The 20,173-nt window shown below is 45.7% G+C and overlaps 1 protein-coding gene across 1 annotated transcript; it reads right to left on the bottom strand.

The window, feature by feature from the left end:
- Window positions 1-18,447: 18,447 nt before the first annotated feature.
- FCRL6 (Fc receptor like 6) lies at window positions 18,448-19,334 on the bottom strand. The gene is given in 5 exon segments (XM_059675004.1): window positions 18,448-18,703; window positions 18,705-18,828; window positions 18,975-19,063; window positions 19,065-19,238; window positions 19,327-19,334. Coding segments are annotated over 5 exon segments (651 nt in total).
- Between the last annotated feature and the right edge of the window lie 839 nt (window positions 19,335-20,173).

Below are 20,173 nucleotides of genomic sequence, written 5' to 3'. Positions count from 1 at the left end.
AAACTGTTTAAAATTTTAACCCTGCTATTCTGGCTTCTGTAAATGTTTGCTTGCTTAAATAATAAAGAAAATAAGATGACTCCCATTCCAGAGAGGCCATAAACTGTGCCCCAGACAGAGTTGTCAGTGCTGGCGCCAGGCCAGGCCTTGAGATGTGGTCTCACGGCCCCTTCCCAGCACACAGGACCTCTTTCTCAGAAGGTCTGGAAATCTCATTCCAAATTTGGAAGACAAAGAACTAAAAAAAGTATAAATAGGAAAGACTTCCTCTATTTGGGGCCCAGAATTTGACAGAGACACTCTACTCTGAGTAGATGAAGACATCCCCAAGGTACCGCTAGTACTAGCGTAATAATAAAAGACTCCAAATTAATTTGGCTTATTGATTAAGGCGTCTTCTGATTTATAATATAACAAGCCTACTTGATTTTAATAATTGAGCAGCTTGACTATAGTGACTCCATTTTGTTTCTTTACTCTATTCCTCATTTCCCCCTTTGATCAAGACTTTTCTATCAGAAAACATTATAGATCAAAGGAAACATTTAAAAATCCCTCAGGTCACAATGGCAACGCCTTCCTTGGACAGGGGACATGGGCTGGAGACATTCTGCCATACCTCAGTGTACAGTCAAGTCAATATTTGTGCCAATTTTTAGGTTGTAGCATTAGGGAAGGATAAATGAAGACATTATCATATATCAGTTTCAGAATCTAGTCTCAGTCTTGTCAATAGGTAGTCCAGTTAAACAGTTGTCTCCCATTTCAGGAGGTGAAGGTGCAGGGAGCTCCCAAAGTTAGGTGGTGGTACAAGCCCTAAGATATTTCGTAAGAGGCACCTCTATGGAAACTAAAGAAAAACAATTGCTAGGGATTGAAGCAGACTGTACTCCCAGTTTCTGACTTCTGAAGGCAGTCAGGCAGGAAGATTTCTAGATGTTTGGCTGAAGCATCAGCATTTGGAGTGAAGGCAGGCAGCGACGATCTAATAGATTTTCCTGGTGGTAATTTGAACGTCTCTGGTAATTTTTCTGCCACAGGCACAGAGATTATCCATAGATGAGCTATTTTGGGAAAAGTTCAGTTTCAGTTCTCAATGATTCCAAGTTAAAAAGATGGGAGAAATATTGCAAGTGTTACTTTGGAGGGAACTAGAAGATTTCAGGATTCAGTCCAGTTGGTAAGTAGGAACAAAATCTCAAAAGATAACGAACAGCACTAGAATCTAATATCCACGAAGGCATAGTACTGAAACATAATTTTCCTCTCTAAAATCACCCTCAATTTTGCCAAAGATAGCCAAATTAAGAGAAGTTTGTTTGCAAAATAACTTTATTTTCAATAAAGTTGGCATGATATTTACACGGGAGCAGCAAGTATAGTTATTAACCATATAGGCTCTTTTAAATCTGCTTTGCTGAAATTTTTCTTAAAGAATCTCCAGATTGAACTTTCAAAGAGCTTTCCATCAGCCTTTGCCTGCAATACCTATGAATTTGAGTGAGTCCCTTTATTTTTTTCTTAAGATCCCCCAAGTATCCTGGGTTCCTGTACCTGCAAGGAAGTGACCTTCCTCACTCACCTGCTAAGGCTGCTGGGAACCCTGGAAGCAAGGTACCAGTTCAATATTTCCAAGGGTATTATTGGTTTCATAAATTAATCTTAATTCCTTAAAGCTGTCTAGTCATATCTGAGTCTATGCAGGTTCTCTCCAATAGGCCATTTCAGTCAAAGCCTTGGTAATATAACCAGTTTTCAATTGTGTCCTGTTACAATAGAACAGATTTTTATTGAAATTATGCGAAGAACAATATTGCCATGAAAAGAAGAATACTCATTGAGAGTTTCAAAATTCTGGGACAGGTAGGGAGAAAAAGGTAAATGTTTTAATTCTGCTTACAAAGGTATAATTTACCAAATTGTTGTAAGCCATAGATCATCTAAGAGAAAAAAGGTTTCTTTATATCTAGAAAAATAAAAGAGTAAAGAACCAGTAATATTTCAAATAAAAATCATAAAATTATAATTATGCCCATCAGTTCATTTGGTCCTATGTTATTAATTCTTATTGATCTTGATCCTTTGTATGCCATTTCATAAATGCAATTTTTCCTCGGTTCTGCAAATTTTCATCCATTTTAATGGTATGATCTGAAAGTAGATCAGAAACCTGTATTTTAGAGTTAGTGTCAGAGTTCTTTTGTTCATGAATCTCTCAAAAGATGAAACATATTTGCAAAAGGTATCAGAGTAAGACAATGCATCTCTGTAAATGCAAAGACTTAGAGTGACAAGGTTAAAGATCTGATGACAGTGCAGCTGACAAAGAAATTTGCTTTTCTCGAAAACACTCAACATTTTAAGATAGCAATTAGAATTGCAAATGAAAACATATCAGGACATTGTAGATTCTTAGAAATTCTATATACTTTCTAGAACATTTATTTTAATAATAGTATTTATCATGCATACAAATACAACATAATAATTATTTGCCAATGTTTCCCATATAATTTTAGCATATAAAATAGGCCTAATTAGTATAATACCCTCTATTTTTTATATAAAGAGAGAAAGAGATTTCTTTGAAGATGTTTCAGGGATCCTTTTTGAAAAAATATTAAAATTATGTTCAGGGTAAGAGAAAGGCTCTAATTTTTGAATCTTGGAAAGTTTGTCAAGTATATCAAGAGTTTTAAAACACTTGGTCAAATAGAAGCATAGGTCACCATGACATAATACTTAGTTATCTATTTAATTATTGTGACAGTACAGACTTCACAGGCAACACAGAAAGTTAAATAGATGTAAGCAAAATTTAGATCTTTAAAAATTAAGATGACTTGGTTTACTTAAGCAATCAAAGACCTGAGGATACAGTGCACAGAAAATGATCTTAATAAAACACAAATCTTTACTTTCCCTTTATAACTTTTTATTAAGAACATACTAATAGTACAATAAGAATCTCCTTTTAACAGAGAGAAAACCAAATATAGTTTTATAGCAGTGCACTTTTGCTATTAAAAGAAAGCTAACTTAAATAAATATATTCCAATCTTAACTTGACCCTATGTAAAAAAAAAATTTTTTTTAAGATTGCTTTTCCATAAACTTTTTGCAGCTTCCACAAACCTGTTACAACTTTAATAAACCTTCTACAGTAATCACATACCATTCCGTTTTTGCTCTATCTTTACCTTAGGACAGAATTACTTCTTTTTTCTTTCAACAAAAACAACCCCATGTACTTTTATATCTTTTCTTATCCAAAAACACACTCTATTTTCCTTTTCCTCAACAAAAATGCATCCCTTTTTTTAATTCATTCTTTTACCAAAACATATATTAATTCCTTTCATATTAATTAGAATTCTTAATCCTTAGAAGTCTTAATTTCTAGTGAAAACTAAAAGTAAGCAATTACGAGTTATTATATCAACATTTATACATTGGCAAACTCACGAATACACTTTATAACCTCTAGAATCTAGGCTTTTTCACTGAAAACTATATAATTTTTAGAAACATATAAATCCTCAACAAAGTACACAACATATTCATTAACAGATTCAAACTTATTTTTTAGTTTCTCTGTAATAAGTCAGAAGTAGATAGACTTACTTAGCAATTAATGTTTCATCTTATTTGGAAATGATCTATATATTCAATAAATTTAATTTGACTCATCATTTAACTTAACTCGACAAAACTCTATGGTTTCAAGTTACCAAAATATTTTGAAAAACTGTGTAAGTAGACATTCCATAAACATGCATATTGTTCACCTAACACTTTTTATCCCATCTACATCTATTTATTTTATTTGTTCTCAATAATTATGTTTAGGTTACCCTGACAATTTTATTATATCATTATCTTTCTTGCAGACAAATTTTACAACATAAACTTATTTGGATATTAAACCCAGGTAGAATGAAAGTATTGTACTTATTTCTGGTAACTCTAAAGGCATGCCTAACTAACCAAACCAAACTTAAATAGCTTTACAATCAAGTGTTTCCCCCGATCATGTGATCCTGAAAAGCATTGGGGTTAGTTTCTATTGTGTTTTTTGAGAATTTTTATGTAAGTGCTTAAGTTCTTTAAGCCAATTAAACAGAACTCTTTACAAACTAATTCTGGTAATATCCTCTGGAGGTAGGCATACATATACATATACATATACATATACATATACATATACATATACATATACAGACAGCCACAATCAGAGACCTGGTAGTTTTCTTTTTAAAATTTTAGCCACGACAGGGACAATAAGGCACCCCCCCCCCCCCACACACACACTAATTTATAGCAGTTCGAATAAGTGAAGTTCACTTGTTCAGATGGCTAAGGCCGTTTTTTAATTCATATTTGTGGAGAAGACAATTAAGATTTATATTTGTCCTTGGGAAGGAGAATTGGAGCCAGAGTGCCCATTTGTGCTTTTTTAGAAGACACTTGTTTTCTATTTTCTTTGTCTGTCTGAGGAATTGAGGATAGTAAGGAGAGGTGGGCTTTGAGCTGCTTCTAGAATTGCAGTTCTGGTTTTGCAAAGATCTGTAAAATTAGAACAGTTATTCTCAATTCCCCAAAGAATTGGGTTGTGACTTAAGTGACATCATAGGTTGATCTACCTGTCTAACTACACTGTTCCTAATTTGCTTCTTTCCCTCTGGGTACATAGTTTTATGTTAAGTTAGGGGAAGAGGCTTTAAAAAATTCCCACTAGGCTTGAAATTTGCAACTTCCAATTTTGCCAAATTTCTGTTCAAAAAGTTATTAAATCCTTTTGTTGACAGTGGTGTTAGACCTCGGTTACGTAGTTCTGCTAAAAAAGAATCCAGAGCCAAGAACTCTAATGCAAGAAGTTTATTGAAAAAATCACAGAGGTAGAAGAATTGAGCCAACTGGGCTGTGTGGGCTCAGGAAAGGAGAGAGAGAGAGAGAGAGAGAGAGAGAGAGAGAGAGAACATACTGGGTCCCTTACCTTAAGGCAGCGGTTCTCAACCTGTGGGCCGCGACCCCTTTGGGGGTCGGACAACCCTTTCACAGGGGTCGCCTAAGACCATCGGAAAACACACATATATAATTACATATTGTTTTTGTGATGAATCACTATGCTTTAATTATGTTCAATTTGTAACAATGAAATTGGGGGTCACCACAACATGAGGAACTGTATTAAAGGGTTGCGGCATTAGGAAGGTTGAGAACCACTTGCCTTAAGGGTTTTTATCTGTTTTCTAAAAGCAGACATTGCAGTGAGATCTCGGAGAAGGATCTCAATAGCATACGTATTAGCTTTCCAGGTGTGTCCTTTCAGGGTCATGTCTCTACTGATTGGCCAGTGCTAAGGGAGGGGGTCATTAGTCATTGCATCTGGTCCTGATGTCAGTCATAGAACACTTCATCTGGTTTGGCTGCTTTTCTGGGCCTGGAGCTGAAACACAACTGAGGCCTCGATGTTATTTCCAATTTAACCAAAACTCTGTCTCCATGGTCAACAGACCTGAGGCCTCGAGGCCTGTTCCCAAGACTATTCAATGGGTGTTAAAACCTTGTTGTCCTGAGGGCTTAATGCTTAAGGGAGTGGTTGTGCAAGGGCTTGAATGGGAGTCCTGTGAGGCTATTCTCTGTCCCCCTTGTTCCTCTCTACAGGGGTCTGAACCGCATGACTAGTGATATGAAAAAGCGCACGGCTAGTAGCAATGCTAGGGGAGGAAAGGTCACCTTGAGGTAAGGTCCTAGCCTATAATACTTGTTTGTTCTAGTTTTGCCTGTTTCTAGGCACCTGGGACTTCCCACCCTGGTGAGGTTGGGTACCTGGCCTACTGTTCCTGCTCTGCTCATGCCCGTCTAATTGCCTACTTGGTCGTTTTTGAAATATCTGGTCAGGTTTCAGGCAGGAGAAACAGTAAGAAATTTAAAGCACCTGATCAGATGGCCAACGTTTCTTTTAGAGGATTTTTTAAAAAGTCAATTTGCCTTTTAGAGGCTTCTGCATATCAATCAAAGAATGCATGCATTGTCCCAGAGGTTTGGAGGGCCCTCAGGGTGGACTTAAAGTTTTTCCTGAGCCATGTTGATTGAAAATTAATATCTAGTAGGTCTTTCATTACCAAAAAGGATTTATTCAGGAAAAAGAGTTGCAATCCTGTGTCCTCAGGCATGGCAAGCCACATGCACGCTCTGCCTGGCCTGCCAAGATGGAGAGGTATTTACTCAAGGGAAGAGGAAGTTAAGAGAAGGGGAAATTAGAACCAGAGAGCGTTATTATAAGCATACAGTTTTTCCTGTAGAGTTCTTGCAGACTCTCGCAATTGCTTAGCAGACTTTCAGAAGCCCTAGATCCTCCCATAAATTCTTGGACATTGGGCTTTCTTAAGGTTTCATCTAGTCTTTATCAATGACCATTAGAATTTTAAATTATTTTGGCTAAGTTGGTTCATTTTATTAAAAATAAAAGGCACAGCCCAACTCTATCAATGAATAGAGTGTGGGCCTGTGGACTGGAGGGTCCCTGGTTTGATTCAGGTCAAGGACACATACCCAGGTTTCGGATTGATCCCCAGTAGGGGGCGTGCAAGAGGCAGTCAATCAATGATTCTCTCTAATCACTGATGTTTCTATCTCTCTCCCCCTCTCCCTTCCTCTCTGAAATCAATAAAAAATATATTTGAAAACTAAAAGTAAAGTGCACAGCCCAGCTGGTGGGGCTCAGTGACCAAGCGTTGGCCCAGGAACCAAGAGGTCACTGGTTCCATTCCTGGTCAGGGCACATATCCAGGTTGTGGACTGGATCCCCTGTAGGAGGCAGCCAATCCATGATGTTTCTCTCTCATCTCATTGACGTTTCTATCTCTCTATCCCTCTCCCTTCTTCTCTAAAAACAGTAAAACACATTTAAAAAATAAATAAAAAAATAAAGGACACAAAAGAAAGGACCAAAATGTGTGTGTGTGTGTGTGTGTGTGTGTATAGCTAGAGTTGCCAAGAAGGGTACTTTTTGGGAACTATTGCAGGGTCTCATGTTAAAGATAAATCCCCCTGAAAGCTGTGGTCAGACAAAAAAACAAGAGACATTAAATGTATATTTGAATCATTTAGTGTCTTAGAGGCCTCTAAATACCAATTGCAAAATGCCTCCAATTTAGCTTGCTCAGCATTTCTAAATCTCTAATTGTGCACTTAAATAGAATATTTTTGAAATCTCAAAAGATCCCCACAGTGGTCACTGTAATTCTAAATTGTTCTTCTTATCAGAAGTCCATTGAGACAAATATTTAGCAGAAGATAGACCATAATTCCAGCTGACTTTCTAGAAGGGAGTTGTCCTTCTGCAACAGACTTAAAAAGAGGGCACCCCATCACAAAAACTGGTATCAGAGTATCCAAGAATAAATACTCTAAATCTTAACTGAAGGAGGGAGGTTTAGAACCAAGGTAGCTCATCACCGGAATCCTGGAGCTGTCGAGGCGAAGACAAAGCCTCGTTTCAATTCAACAACAGCACCGGAATTGAAGCAAAGTTTTCTTTGGATCCCATGACACCTGACACCATATACCCTGGTATGTCGACTGAACTCAAAAAAGGGTATGGAGGCTTTGGTAGAAATAAATGATAAAAAATGTATTCAAGAGTCTTAGAGTTTGCAAACTGTTAAGACAAGTAGGCAAAATCCCAGAAGTGTTCCAAAGAAGAAAGAAAAGTTGAGTTCCGTAAAACATGCATTCGTGGGAATAGTCAGTCCTGCATTCTTAGCTGTAGGACTGGTGGAGGACGGGTATCAGCCAGATCAGTTGGTCTGGATGATGGGTGCCAGCTGGTCTGGATATGTGAGTCCTTTAGGAGGTAACCAGAGGGTTATCTGGAGGTCTGATGTGTATCCAGGCATCGATGCAGGCCTGGAAAGTTCAAACGTTTTTAAGTTCCCAGGTTGTTAAAATGAGAATAGAATGCTTGCCTCCTGCCTCAGCCTACCTGATTTTAGTAATTGAGCAGTTTGACTATAGTGACTCCATTTTATTTCTTCACTCTGTTCCTTAGACTTCTCATCTATTTGTGTTGAAGAACCTGTCTTTCTTTTTTTTAAATTTCCAATCCTTTGAGGAGCGTTACTTTTGTAGAATACAATAAAAGCAAACTACTAAGAAAATGAAATTAAAAAGGGTTTACATATTCACAAGTTCTAATTTTTTATGATTATATTAAACAAGCATAAAACTGCTCTGTTGGATTGCTATAAAAGTTTCTAAGTTTTTTATTTCAGTTGCACTACTTATCTCATCTTCTACTGGTAGACACAAATCACAGACCAGCCCCAGTCCTCAGACCAGCTGTTGAGTGTCACTGGGATAGGGTGGGGGGGAGGGGGGGTGGGGGCGGGGAGAGGAATGAAAACACAGACAGGAGGCAGTCTTTGGGGATAACCACAAAGGCTGGTTCCTTCCTGGTCCCCATCATCAGTGTTTTCTTAATGAGTTGTCTTGTCTGTTTTATTTTTTTAAAAAATATATTTTATTGATACTTTACAGAGAGGAAGGGAGAGGGATAGAGAGTTAGAAACATCAATGAGAGAGAAACATCGATCAGCTGCCTCTTGCACACCTCCTACTGGGGATGTGCCTGCAACCAAGGCATATGCCCTTGGCCGGAATCGAACCTGGGACCCTTCAGTCCGCAGGCTGACGCTCTATCCACTGAGCCAAACCGGTCAGGGCTGTCTTGTCTGTTTGGACTCTTTACAAGGGGCACCTGTTTATAGAAGGTGTGGCAAGGGCTTGGGTTCTGCTGGCACTTCCTGGTTGACCAGTGAGGACCCTGCACTTCTAGGTGACATGGCTTGTGTGGCTCAGTCATGCTGGCACAATGAGAGAGGCACAGGGGATGGGGACCTGATGTATTCTGGACGTGGACTGGACAGGTGATGAGAAGATGAGGAGGAGGAGGAAGTGGATGGAGAGGGGTTAGAGTGGGAGAAGAGAAGAAGGAAAGGGGAATAAAAGAGAAGTGAGAAAAAATGCCAGCATAGGTTATCTTACTAGTTCTCTGGGTCTCTCTGTCTTATCTACTGTCTTTACTCAGAGCCGAACCCCAGGCAATTAAGTTTCCAAAGGTGAGTGGATGCGTGTAGTTCATGCTTGATGAAGTATGTACTTTGGAGGTAGACCAGGCTTTTAAAACTTTAATGTTCATACAAATTGCCTGGAGACCAGGTTTGGATTCAATAGTCTGGTACTGGGTCTGTGTCTGCCTTTTTAATAAGTTCAAGGGGAAATGCTAGATGTTTGAAGCTCCTTTCATTCCAGGAGTTCTCTGAAAGTGCCTACTTCTTCTTAGGAGAGGTGGGTGGGTTTGGTGTAGGCCAGCATCTGTGACTGTGATTCCCGCGCAGAGGCCTGAAAGGCTGGGGCCAGGGCCCAGAGGAGCAAGTATACTAGTAACTGATCCTTCATTAACCACTCAGACATAAGGAATGTGGGTGCCTTAAACAAACCAAACCAAACTACAGGCCCTGCAAATGATTTACACTGGTGAACTATATGAAAAAATAGCTTATATAATATTAAAAAAATAGATTCTACAACCATGTATCTCTTTTTAAGTATGTAAGGGCGAAGTGAGTTTCCTCATGTACTCCTCACACGAAGGCTTTGGACTAGCCTCGGTTCCATCAACCTGGGAACCGGGAAGGGTTTGCACGTGAAGGCAGCATTCGTGGTGCTGGCCCTTGGTCTCACTGAACCTCAGAGTTCCCTCAGCCCTGACTTCACCAGCAGCTTGAAAGTTGGAAATGCTGTACAGGAGCAGCCCACGGCCAGCCCTCTGGGATATGCAGGTTGATGAGCTCTCCTTACAGGGTCTGTTCCTCATGTTGGGACCATCCCATCAGTACTTCATTGACACTTCCAAAAATACTGAATATTGAAAACTTCCTAAGCAAATACTCTCAAGGTTTTATTATTATTACTAGGGGCCCGGTGCACAAAAATTTGTGCTCTCGGGGGGGGGAGGGGGGTCCCTCAGCCCGGCCTGTGCCCTCTCGCAGTCTGGGACCCCTCAGGAGATAACAACCTGCTGGTTTAGGCCTGATCCCGGGTGGCAGAGGGCAGGCCCAATCCCTAGGTGCAGCCCCTGGTTGGGCTCAGAGCAGGGCCGATTGGGGAGTTGGGGCCCCCTGTCATGCACAGATCAGGGCGATTGGGAGGTTGTGATGCCACCCTCAGTCATGCTCAGGGCGGGGCCGATTGGGGGGTTGGGGCACTGTCTCCTGTTACACTCAAGGCAGGGTCGATGGGGAGGTTGCGGCGCCACCCCCTGTCACGCACAGAGCAGGGCCCATCAGGGGGGTTGGGGCTCTGTACCCTGTCACGCACAGAGCAGGGCCAATCAGGGGGTTGGGGCGCTGCCCCCTGTCACGCACAGAGCAGGGCCCATCAGCGGGTTGGGGCGCCGCGCTCTATCACCCACAGAGCAGGGCTGATCAGGGGGTTGGGGCGCCGCCACTCTCACACTCAGGGAAGGGCCGATGGGGAGGTTATGGCTCTACCCGTCACACACAGAGCAGGGCCCGTGGGGGGGCGGGATTGAGGCACCGCACCCTGTTACACACAGAGCCACAGGGCGATCAGGGGGTTGGGGAGCTCCCCCCTATCAGTCACAGAGCAGGGCTGATCAGGGGGTTGGGGCGCCTTCCCCTGTCAGGAACAGAGCAGGGCCGATAGGGAGGTTGTGGCCCCGCTCCCTGTCACACACAGAGACGCAGGGCGATCAGGGGGTTTGGGCGCTGCCCCCTGTCACGCTGATCCCGGTGGTGCTGGGAGGCCTCGCGGCTCCGCTGATCCTGGTGCTGGGAGGCCTCTCGGCTCCGCTGATCCCGGTGCTGGGAGGCATATTACCCTTTTACTATATAGGGTAGAGGCCTGGTGCACAGATGGGTGCCGGCTGGTTTGCCCTGAAGGGTGTCCTGGATCAGGGTGGGGGTCCCCACTGTGGTGCCTGGCTAGCCTGGGTGAGGGGATGATGGCTGTTTGCAGCTGGTCACACATCCTTCAGGGTGGGGGTCCCCACTGGTGTGCCTGGCCAGTCTGGGTGAGGGGCTGAGGGCTGTTTTCAGGCTGGGGGTGACTGAAGCTCCCAACCACTCCTTTTTTTCTTTTTTTTATTTATTCTGGACCAGCTTTAGCTTTGAGGCTTGGCTCCAGCTCTTAGGCCTCCGCTGCTGAAAGTAGGTTTCTGGCCTTTGCTTACAATGTTGCGATCCTGCTGGCTGAAGCCCGGAGGACTAAAGCAGGTTTCTGGGATTTTGTTTAGCTTCTATATTTGTTACATAGTTGCTTAGAGTTGCAGCTCAGAGGCCTGCAGCGGCAGGTTGGGAACGTTGGAGTCCTCCGTCACTGAAGCAAGCAAGCCTCATGTTAGTTTCAAGCTGCCTGGCTGCCGGCCGCCATCTTGGCTGGCATTTAATTTGCATATTGCCCTGATTAGCCAATGGGAAGGGTAGCGGTCGTACGCTAATTACCATGTTTCTCTTTTATTAGATAGGATTATTATTTGCATATTATTTGTACTGATGGGGTGGTCATAATAATCTGGCCACTCAGTGTATATAGAGAGAAGGGACTCTGACCTTGCACTTGTGTGGCAATAACACATCTGTGGCTGCTGTGGCCAGTTCACTGCTTGAACCTGATGTGAGCGTGGGGATTGCCCTTCCCACACCTTTGCCTGCTCTTCGGCTAAGAGGGGGACTCAGAGTTCATTCAGGTGCTCCTTGAGTTTCCTCAGAACCCCGACCAGGACAAAGGGCTCAGAGGCTTCCTGAGTGCTGGGCCTGGGGACTGGAGGACCCAAAGAATGGGCTGGGACCCCACTGGCTCCTGGGGAGCACAGGAGGCTTCAGGGGGTGTGTGCTGGGAGGACATCATCACCAGGAGAGGACCTCCTTGAAGTACCCAAGGGGATCTTTGCGGACCCTGCTTCTTACATTCAGCCCTTTGGCTGGAACTTCACCAAGATGCAAGCATTTCATCTCAGCACAGATGTTAGCAATGACCTGTGGGAGAGTTGGGTCGAGATGAGGAAGCAGATGTAAACAAGAGGATAAGGAAAGGGCAGGAGTCCACTCACCGCTTCCCCCAACGTTGACTCCACAGGCCTGGCTGAGGGGAGCAGGGAAGCACACTTGGGCCAGGGCATTGGTGCTCCCAGCACATCGCCCCCCACCTCCTTGCAGCTGTCTCCCTGGGGAGAGCATGGACCAGCCCAGGGGCACTGTTCCCCCTTTTACTCCTCGGGACCCCAACTCTCAATCGGCGAACAGGCAGGCCCGGGAGCCGGAGACCCAGGTCTCCACCCAGTTAAACCACAGCAGCTGTGTGACCCCAGGCCAGTCGCTTGGCCTCTGAGTCACCGCTTCCTCACCAGGGGTTGGAGGTAATAATGACCGTCTCACACGGACTTTAGTGAGAACCGAGAGTGACGAACTTGTCAGAGTTCCTTTAAAAATAGCTACATTAGATACTTAGTGTGTACCAGGAACTCTTTCAGGAGTGAGGATTATGCTATTATATTAATCCCACATCAGTCTTGCAAAGTAGGGAGTATCAATTCCTTCTCATACGGAGACGAGAAAACCAAGGCTTGGCGAGGTTACTCACCCTACAGTCACTTCCCTAAGAGGTGGAGCTGGATGCAAATGCTGCACCTTTGCACACGTGGAACATCCTCTCAATGAGAAAAGACCCAATGACCCTCCCGACTCTGGGTTTCAGATCCCTTCACCCGCACGCCAGGGAAAGCAGCCGAGAGCGTGAGTTGGGAGCAGATCGCCCCACCCCCACCCCCCCAAATCATGCATTCACCTTTGCTGCCCTAACAGGAGTAAAGCAGTCACATTTCCTTATCTTGCCAGTGAGAACCATATATTCTGAGGTTGGTTTCTTCTCTCCTTTCTTAGGTTTAAGTCTTCATTGCTACTCTTCTCAGGAAGGACCTGGGCCATCTGTCCTTTCCCATCTTCCCTGGGGTAACTGCCCCTGAGTCAGGAGATTCCTCTCCAGTGGTTGGCAAACTCATTAGTCCACAGAGCCAAATAGCAACAGTACAACGATTAAAATTTCTTTTGAGAGCCAAAATTTTTCAACTTAAACTATATAGGTAGGTACACTGTTATTAACTTAATTAGGGTACTGCTAAGGCTTAGGAAGAGCCACACTCAAGGGGCCAAAGAGCCGCATGTGGCTCTCGAGCCGCAGTTTGCCGACCACGGCTCTAGTGTCCTTTATGGGAGGAAGCAGAAACCCTAGGCTGACTCAAACCCATTTCACAGACCAAGAATGGAAATCTCAGAGCAGGCGAGCTATGAAAAAGCTCCCTTTTCTGAATGCCTATGACATGCCAGAGGATCTTTAAGGTTTCTAGAATCCAGGTTCTATTCCTATTAATTAATAATAGTCTTGCATAGCAGGCATTCTCTCCACTTTATGGATTAGGCTTAGGGAGTTTAAATAACTTGCCTACTCACACAGTGAGTACCTTGAGTCAAGTTGTGAACTCAGTTCTGCCTGACTCAGAAACCCACATCTTCCCTCCCTCTGCTGGAGAGAGGACCAGCCGCTCCCTGTCCCCGCCTTCCTAGCTCTAGCAGCATGGCTGGAGCCCACGGTCTTCATGACTTCCTCTGATAGCTGAGAATGTCCTGTTTCAACTTAGACTCTGGGGCAAAGACAAATTGCATCATTCTCTTTTTTATTCCTCCACAGTGCTCAGAAAAGGGCAAACGTTCCCTAGTTAGGATGGTAACAGTGGTGGTGGAGATGATGTTGAGGTGGTGATTATGGTGGTCACAGTGGTGTTTATGGTGGTGAAGAAGGAGATGACGGTGGTGAAGGAGGAGACGATGGTGGTGAAGGAGGAGACGATGGTGGTGAAGGAGGAGACGATGGTGGTGAAGGTAGTGGTGGTGGTGATGGTAATTTTGGTCACAAATGGTAATGGTGATGATAGTGGTAGTGACACCTCACCCTAGAACCCAAACTTCTCCTTTACACGAGGAAACATGTCAAGTTTGGCCCAAGATCACTCACCTTCACTCTTCTTTGGGGTGGTATGAATCACAGAGTAGATAATGCCTTCATCTCTTTCATTCAGGTAATGAACTGAAAGAAGGAGTGAGGCTGAAATAGGATCTGCCTGGCTGTCCCACGTCAAGATATAAGTCAGTGTCTTTGAGCGAATGATGGAGGGAAGCCAGTCAGGAGCTCTGTTGTGGCAGCGGGACGTGGTCATTAATGTGGAATATCCATCTAGGCAGGAGGTGCCTGGCCCTTGTAGCAGATTCTAGCTGCCACTCCAGCCCAGCACTGTTCAAACTAGAGGTTGGCAAACTTTTTCTGTAAATGAGATAGTAAATATCTTAGGCTTCGTGGGCCATAGTCTCTGTTGCAACCACTAGGGTCTAGTGTGAAACCAGCCAGACACAAACAAAAAACAACTTTCTTTACAAAAATGCATGTTGGCAGGGCTTGGCCCATGGCCACAGTTTGCCAAACCTTAGTCTAACCACCCCTGCCTTCTCTCCTGGAGGTCGGCTCCCTCCTTGCTTCCCTCTCCCATCCCAACTCCACAGCATCTGCTTCTCAAGAGCCATCTGCTTCCTTCCCTGGATGACTGAATCCTGAAACTCTGGCTCACAGGGCTCCCTTCATCTCCTCCCCTTAAAAAACACTTCCCTGCCTTCATGGCAGACCATGGTCCTGCTGAAATCCTTACCGCTGGCATAAAATGGGTGCTGCTCTCCACCTGGGGCCTGGGGCCGATTCAGGGGTGAGAGGGGCCCTAGAAAATACAAAAGCAGCAATTCACCAAATACCTTCAGAGAGTAGGCTGGACAGTGGAGACAGAGAGGCTAAGAGAAAAAAATGTCAGTGGAGGCTGCTGGAGGGCCAAGGCTGGTTTGTTTATAAGGGCCAATTCACAGGTCTGGACATGGTTAATTTTTATGAGATGTTTCCTTTGAAAAACACCCTAGAGGGTAGGGTGGCACCATGGAAATCACAAACTGGTAAGAGGCAGGGTCAGAAATGATGGGGTACACTTTGCATGGAAAGGGCCCAGACCCACCAGTTGGGCTGCTTTTTAGAAGGAGGAAAAGCTAATAACTTTGTACATTATATACCAGACACTGGGTTAGGGAGTTCAAATTCATGCAAAGCTCCTAATCCAGTGACCATCACATGGCTGGATGTCTAAAAAGCTTCTTTTCCTAATTATTCAGTGTCTGTTATTCTTTGCAACCACCTTGCAAAGGTCGGTACTCTTTTCTCCATTACCTCTCTGAGGCTCAGAGAGGTAACTTCTCCAAGATCAAACAGTAAGTGGTGGGGACAGAATTGGAATCCAGGTTTGTATGCTTTTCTCCACTAACATGCTGCCCCTCTGGTAGCAGATGCTTCCAGAGCTTTAAACATTAGCTCTCAGGTTAGAAACTGGGTCACATGTGGATTTCAGAACGCTTGGCTCATGACCAGTGTCCAAGAAATAGTCATTAGCTCTAACTGGGGTAAGATCTGTGGACATGGCGCCTCCTGAAAAACCAAGAGGACATTTATGGAGACTCAGAGGGGCCCCTGATTATTAAAGATCCCTAATGCTCACCTGTCAGGGCTGTGTTTCTGAGTCTTCACTCAATAAGGAGCTCTGTGAATTTGACGGGAGTCTGTTTTATGGGAAGTGTAACAACAGGTAGTGAAAGAAACCCTTTGAAACAAAGAAAGCAGAACATCTATGCCTAGGTAAGTGCTACCGGAAGTGGACTCCTTGCACGACCACATTCTAGTTCTGGTGATACTATTAGTCTAGCTCTAGGTCAAAACACTTTGAAAATAGCCTTTAGAGGTACAGTCTGTTGAATATCTTTTTTTTTTTTAACTTTAAAAAAAATATATATTTTTTTGATTTTTTACACAGAGGAAGGTAGAGGGATAGAGAGTTAGAAACATCGATCAGCTGCCTCCTGCACACTCCCTACTGGGGATGTGCCCGAAACCAAGGTACATGCCCTTGACTGGAATCGAACCTAGGACCCTTCAGTCCTCAGGCCGACGCTCTATCCACTGAGCCAAACCAGTTGGGGCTGTTGAATATCTTTAGTGGTAAATATTTTTGTTTGTTGAGGAATAAATATGCCACGTGGAAACGGTGAAGGGGCTTCCAGACCCAGGTATGGAGAATAAAGCTGTTGATCTGACCATTTTGCTTGTGTCCTATGGGACTGGGCCTGAGGGTACACAGAGCAACATTCTAAAGAAGGCTTCGTGCCCCTGAGACTCTGAGGTCAGAGGACATCACCAGGAGTCTTATTTTCATGAGAGACAGGTGCTCCCTGTGTGGGTGGGGATGGGTGGGGAGGCAGAATCCTCACACGAAGAGGGATGCTCTTTACTCCCGATGAAAGGCACCTTCCTCTTGAGGATCTTTCACCAGTGACTGCTTCTCCACCACCTTGTCTGGGCTGCTAAGGAGCCGGCTGTGCCCTGTTGCTTTGCCTTTAATGCTCTGACTCAGGGGTGAGTGCACAGAAATACCAGGCCAGGTTGGCCAGGGGAAGGAGGCTTTAGTATAGAGGCAGGGATGGTAGAACTCACAGATCTTCAGTTCATGGCCCATCTCCAGCTGCCTTCCCATCTAACTCTGGACCTGCCTCACCTTTCTCTGACCACACAGGTGTCAGACTCAAGACTAGAAGGAAGAGAAGTGAGGATGGGCGGTGGGACAGACAAATAGTGCTAAGATAAGAAGGGGAGAAGAAGTTGGAGGCTGGCCCAAGCCGTAATGGAGGTGCCCGGTGAGGTGGGGGACTGGTCTAGAGCTGGGGAGAGACCCTTTCAGGGGTCCTGGCTGATGGTCAGGAAGGAATACTTGGGTTGCATGACTGGTGGCCTTTCTCAAGAGTAGTTTGGCCCAGCTCCTGGAGAACTCACCACCGATTCCTTAATAGAGAGAGCTGCAAGCTTGAATAAATACATCTGGGTCTGAGGTCTATGAGAGCCATTACATTTGCCCTTGACAAGTGGAAAATAAGTGTGTTGCTCCTGGAGTAAGTGGGTAAATGTGAAACTCTGTAGGTGGATTTGAAGGCCTAGAAGTAAACTGGCACCAAATAGCTTTGGCATTGGCAGACTTAAACATGGCCTGAAGCAAGTAAGGGTTAGAGTTGGCATAATCATGTGGCCACCCAAGGTGATGGATTTGAAAGCCAAATTTGATGCTTAATTATCATGCCCAAGACAGGAAGAAGAAGAGAGTCTAGAGAGTGTCAAAATCAATAGATTACCCAAAGTGCTATTTATCTAATCATTTACCCTCTTTTTCTCTAAAGAATCATCTACATTCGAATTTTAACAAAAATTTGTTTTTTTCCAATGACGCTGATTGGAAGAATTAGAGAATGAAGAATAGGAGATTGGGCCTCTTGGGGAACCTGCCCTGTCACCTGCTTAGCCTAGATTGGTCCAGGTAAGAAATTAGGAAATAGCAGCATTGGGACCAGGTCATTGGTCAGTTCTTTTGTTTCTGTTTCCTTGTGATGAGTTAACACCCACTGGACACTGACCAAGGGAGCGTGTGCGTGAGTATGCACACACACTGGAGTTCTCAGTTTTTCTTTCTCTTCTGCTAAGACCAGAGTTCTGCTGAGTTTAATGAGAGAGTTGGAGGCCTTGGCGTTTTTTTAGTCACCTTGTCTGAGTTTTGTCCTTTGTGTGCCTCTGTCCATGCCCTAGTGTGCAGTCGTCTGTCTGTGTGCGTCTCTGGGTGATTGTGTATGTGTTTCAGAAGCTGCTAAGGGTCCCTCTATGTATGACATGTGACAAGAAGTCCCTCTTCCCACCGATACCAAGGAGAAGAAAGCACTGGATCTGTCACGCTCTGGCATTCCAAAGGCTGGCCCGTGTCTGGCACAGGGACTCATCACCTAAGAAATTCCAAAAGAGTTACTGACCAGTTTTTCTCCAGGGTCTGAAATAACCCAGACGTGCAGCAGCAATGACCGTCACAACAAGCAAACTTGCAGACAGCCGAGGAACCAGACAGTTACTGCTGCTCGGAGAGGACAAGGCATGAGGTCCTGGGGGATGAGGAGGCGTGACCATGCATGTTGAGGATGAGATTCAGAAATGTGCTCCACACAGGCACAAAAGAGGCAGATGGCTGGCATGAGGGGCAAGCACATGGCCTGGCCTGCACACGCCCTGGAGATGGGAATCAGGGATGACTCAGAGGAGTCCAGCAGGGAAGGGCCATTATTATGGAGGACTATGTGGCCCTCACTCTGTGCTGCCCATTCTCCAAGGACTTCATTGTAATCCCCCCCCCCCCCCACCGGTTCAGTGAATAGATACTCCAAGCAGGGTTCATGCTGAGTCGTGCAGTACCTGCTATGGGCTCAGTACTGTGCCCACCTGGTGGGAGGTACATGGAGTAGTGGGGTCTGTCCTGGCAGCATGGGGCTCGGAGGTGGGTGAGGGATAAGATGTACCATCCAGGGAGGATGTCTCAGGCTGACTTGTCTCCATGGAGACCCTGCTCTCAGCCTCACACGTGTGGTTCCCAGCATCCTGCTCTGACATCCTTGGGAAGAGAAGGGAGACAGCTTCGCCGTGGGGGGCTGAGCAGTTCCCCAAAATCTCCCTTCAGGTAGAATGAGTACAGGATAGGAGGGGAGCCCCTCTGAGCCTCATAGAGGAGCTTCACCATGTCCCCCACAGTAAGGCCAGGGGTCCTGGAACTCAGGGTGAGCAGAGAACAGGACACAGGAGCTGGGGCAGCACCCCAGGTGAGAGGTCAGCTGGAACACCAGGACTCCTGGCTCCACCTCCCTTAGAGAACACTCCCCCACTCCCAGGGGGCCTCACTGCCCAATGCCCAGACCCCTGAGGAATATCTCCATCCCTCCTCCACTTACCCCACATCCTGATCTCCATCTGGGGGCTCTGTTTCTGGACCATGATGCCCCCAGGGGCTGCCTCACACCAGTAAACCCAGAGTCTCCCTGCTGGCTGCTGGGATGCAGAGCTCTGAGTGGAGGCCCCTGCTCTGCAAGGTGCAGCCCTCCTTGTAGAAGGAGAAGAGGAGCCATGAGGCTGGCCTCTGAGGGTGGAGTTTTGTCTGGCATCTCGGGGTCAGGGGTCTTCCCTCATGGGGCTTGGGAGAGGGGACAGGAAGAGTTCTGGGGAGAAGTTAGCCCAGGGCTCAGGAGGGAAGTCCTGCACAGTGAGGCCCCAGGAGGCTGAGGGAGACAGGATCTGGCCTCTCACCTCCCCATGGGCTCTGAGGCAACTCCCACACAGCCCCAGCCCCTGCATCCCAGAGCCAAGGGCCTTAGAGGACATCTAGTCCCCTCTGGTCTGGCCCAGGTCTCAAGAGGGGGATGGTGAGTAGCAGAGCTGGTTCAGGGCATCTTCCCACCCCCCTCTTTCCCCTGGCTCCTGATGTGTCCTAGGTGTGGGGTGGGGAGGTGGGGGTGGTGTCAGGGCATGTGGACAGCATCCTGGACAAGCTAGGGCCCTGTAGATTGGCCCTGCATCAGGGGCAGCCAGAGGGAGGGGTGCTGCCAGATCCCAGAGCAGCACCTTCCTCTCCTCCAATCCGCCAGCTGGTGACTCCCCTTGAACTTGAGCCATGGCTGTCCCTGAGGTGTGTCTGCTCACGTGTAGGAAGTGTGTTGCTGCCCTAGTGCAGCTGTACTGGCCACTGTTCCTCACTGTGGCTGTCCCATGGTCAGAGGCTGGCTAGCCTAAAGAAATGGAGGGGTTTTCATCTGTGTAGACCTTCACCTGGGACAGGACTGAGTTCTTCCTTCCCTGGTGTCCCAGTCAGGATGTCTCCTTCAGACACGGGGTTTGGCCAAACCTGGAGGGACAGCTGGACTGTGAGACCGGAACAATGTCCCCCTGGAGCTGCAGGACCCTTCAATCCTTTCTCTCACTGTCCCAGCCAAGGGCCTCCCATGGAGGATGGAGGCCCAGACAGCACTCCGCGGCTGTCCCTGTCCCTCAGTCCTTCATGCCAGAACAGGGTGGGACCTTGAGTGCCTTTACTCCCCTTTCCTCTTCTCTCCTCTTCTTCTCTTTATTCCTTCCCCTCCCCTCCCCTTCCCTATTC

The sequence above is a fragment of the Myotis daubentonii genome, chromosome 18, assembly GCF_963259705.1.
Source record: "Myotis daubentonii chromosome 18, mMyoDau2.1, whole genome shotgun sequence".
Lineage (NCBI taxonomy): Eukaryota > Metazoa > Chordata > Mammalia > Chiroptera > Vespertilionidae > Myotis > Myotis daubentonii.
The sequence above is the reverse complement of the archived record's forward strand: the minus strand, read 5'-3'. Positions and strand labels throughout refer to the sequence as shown.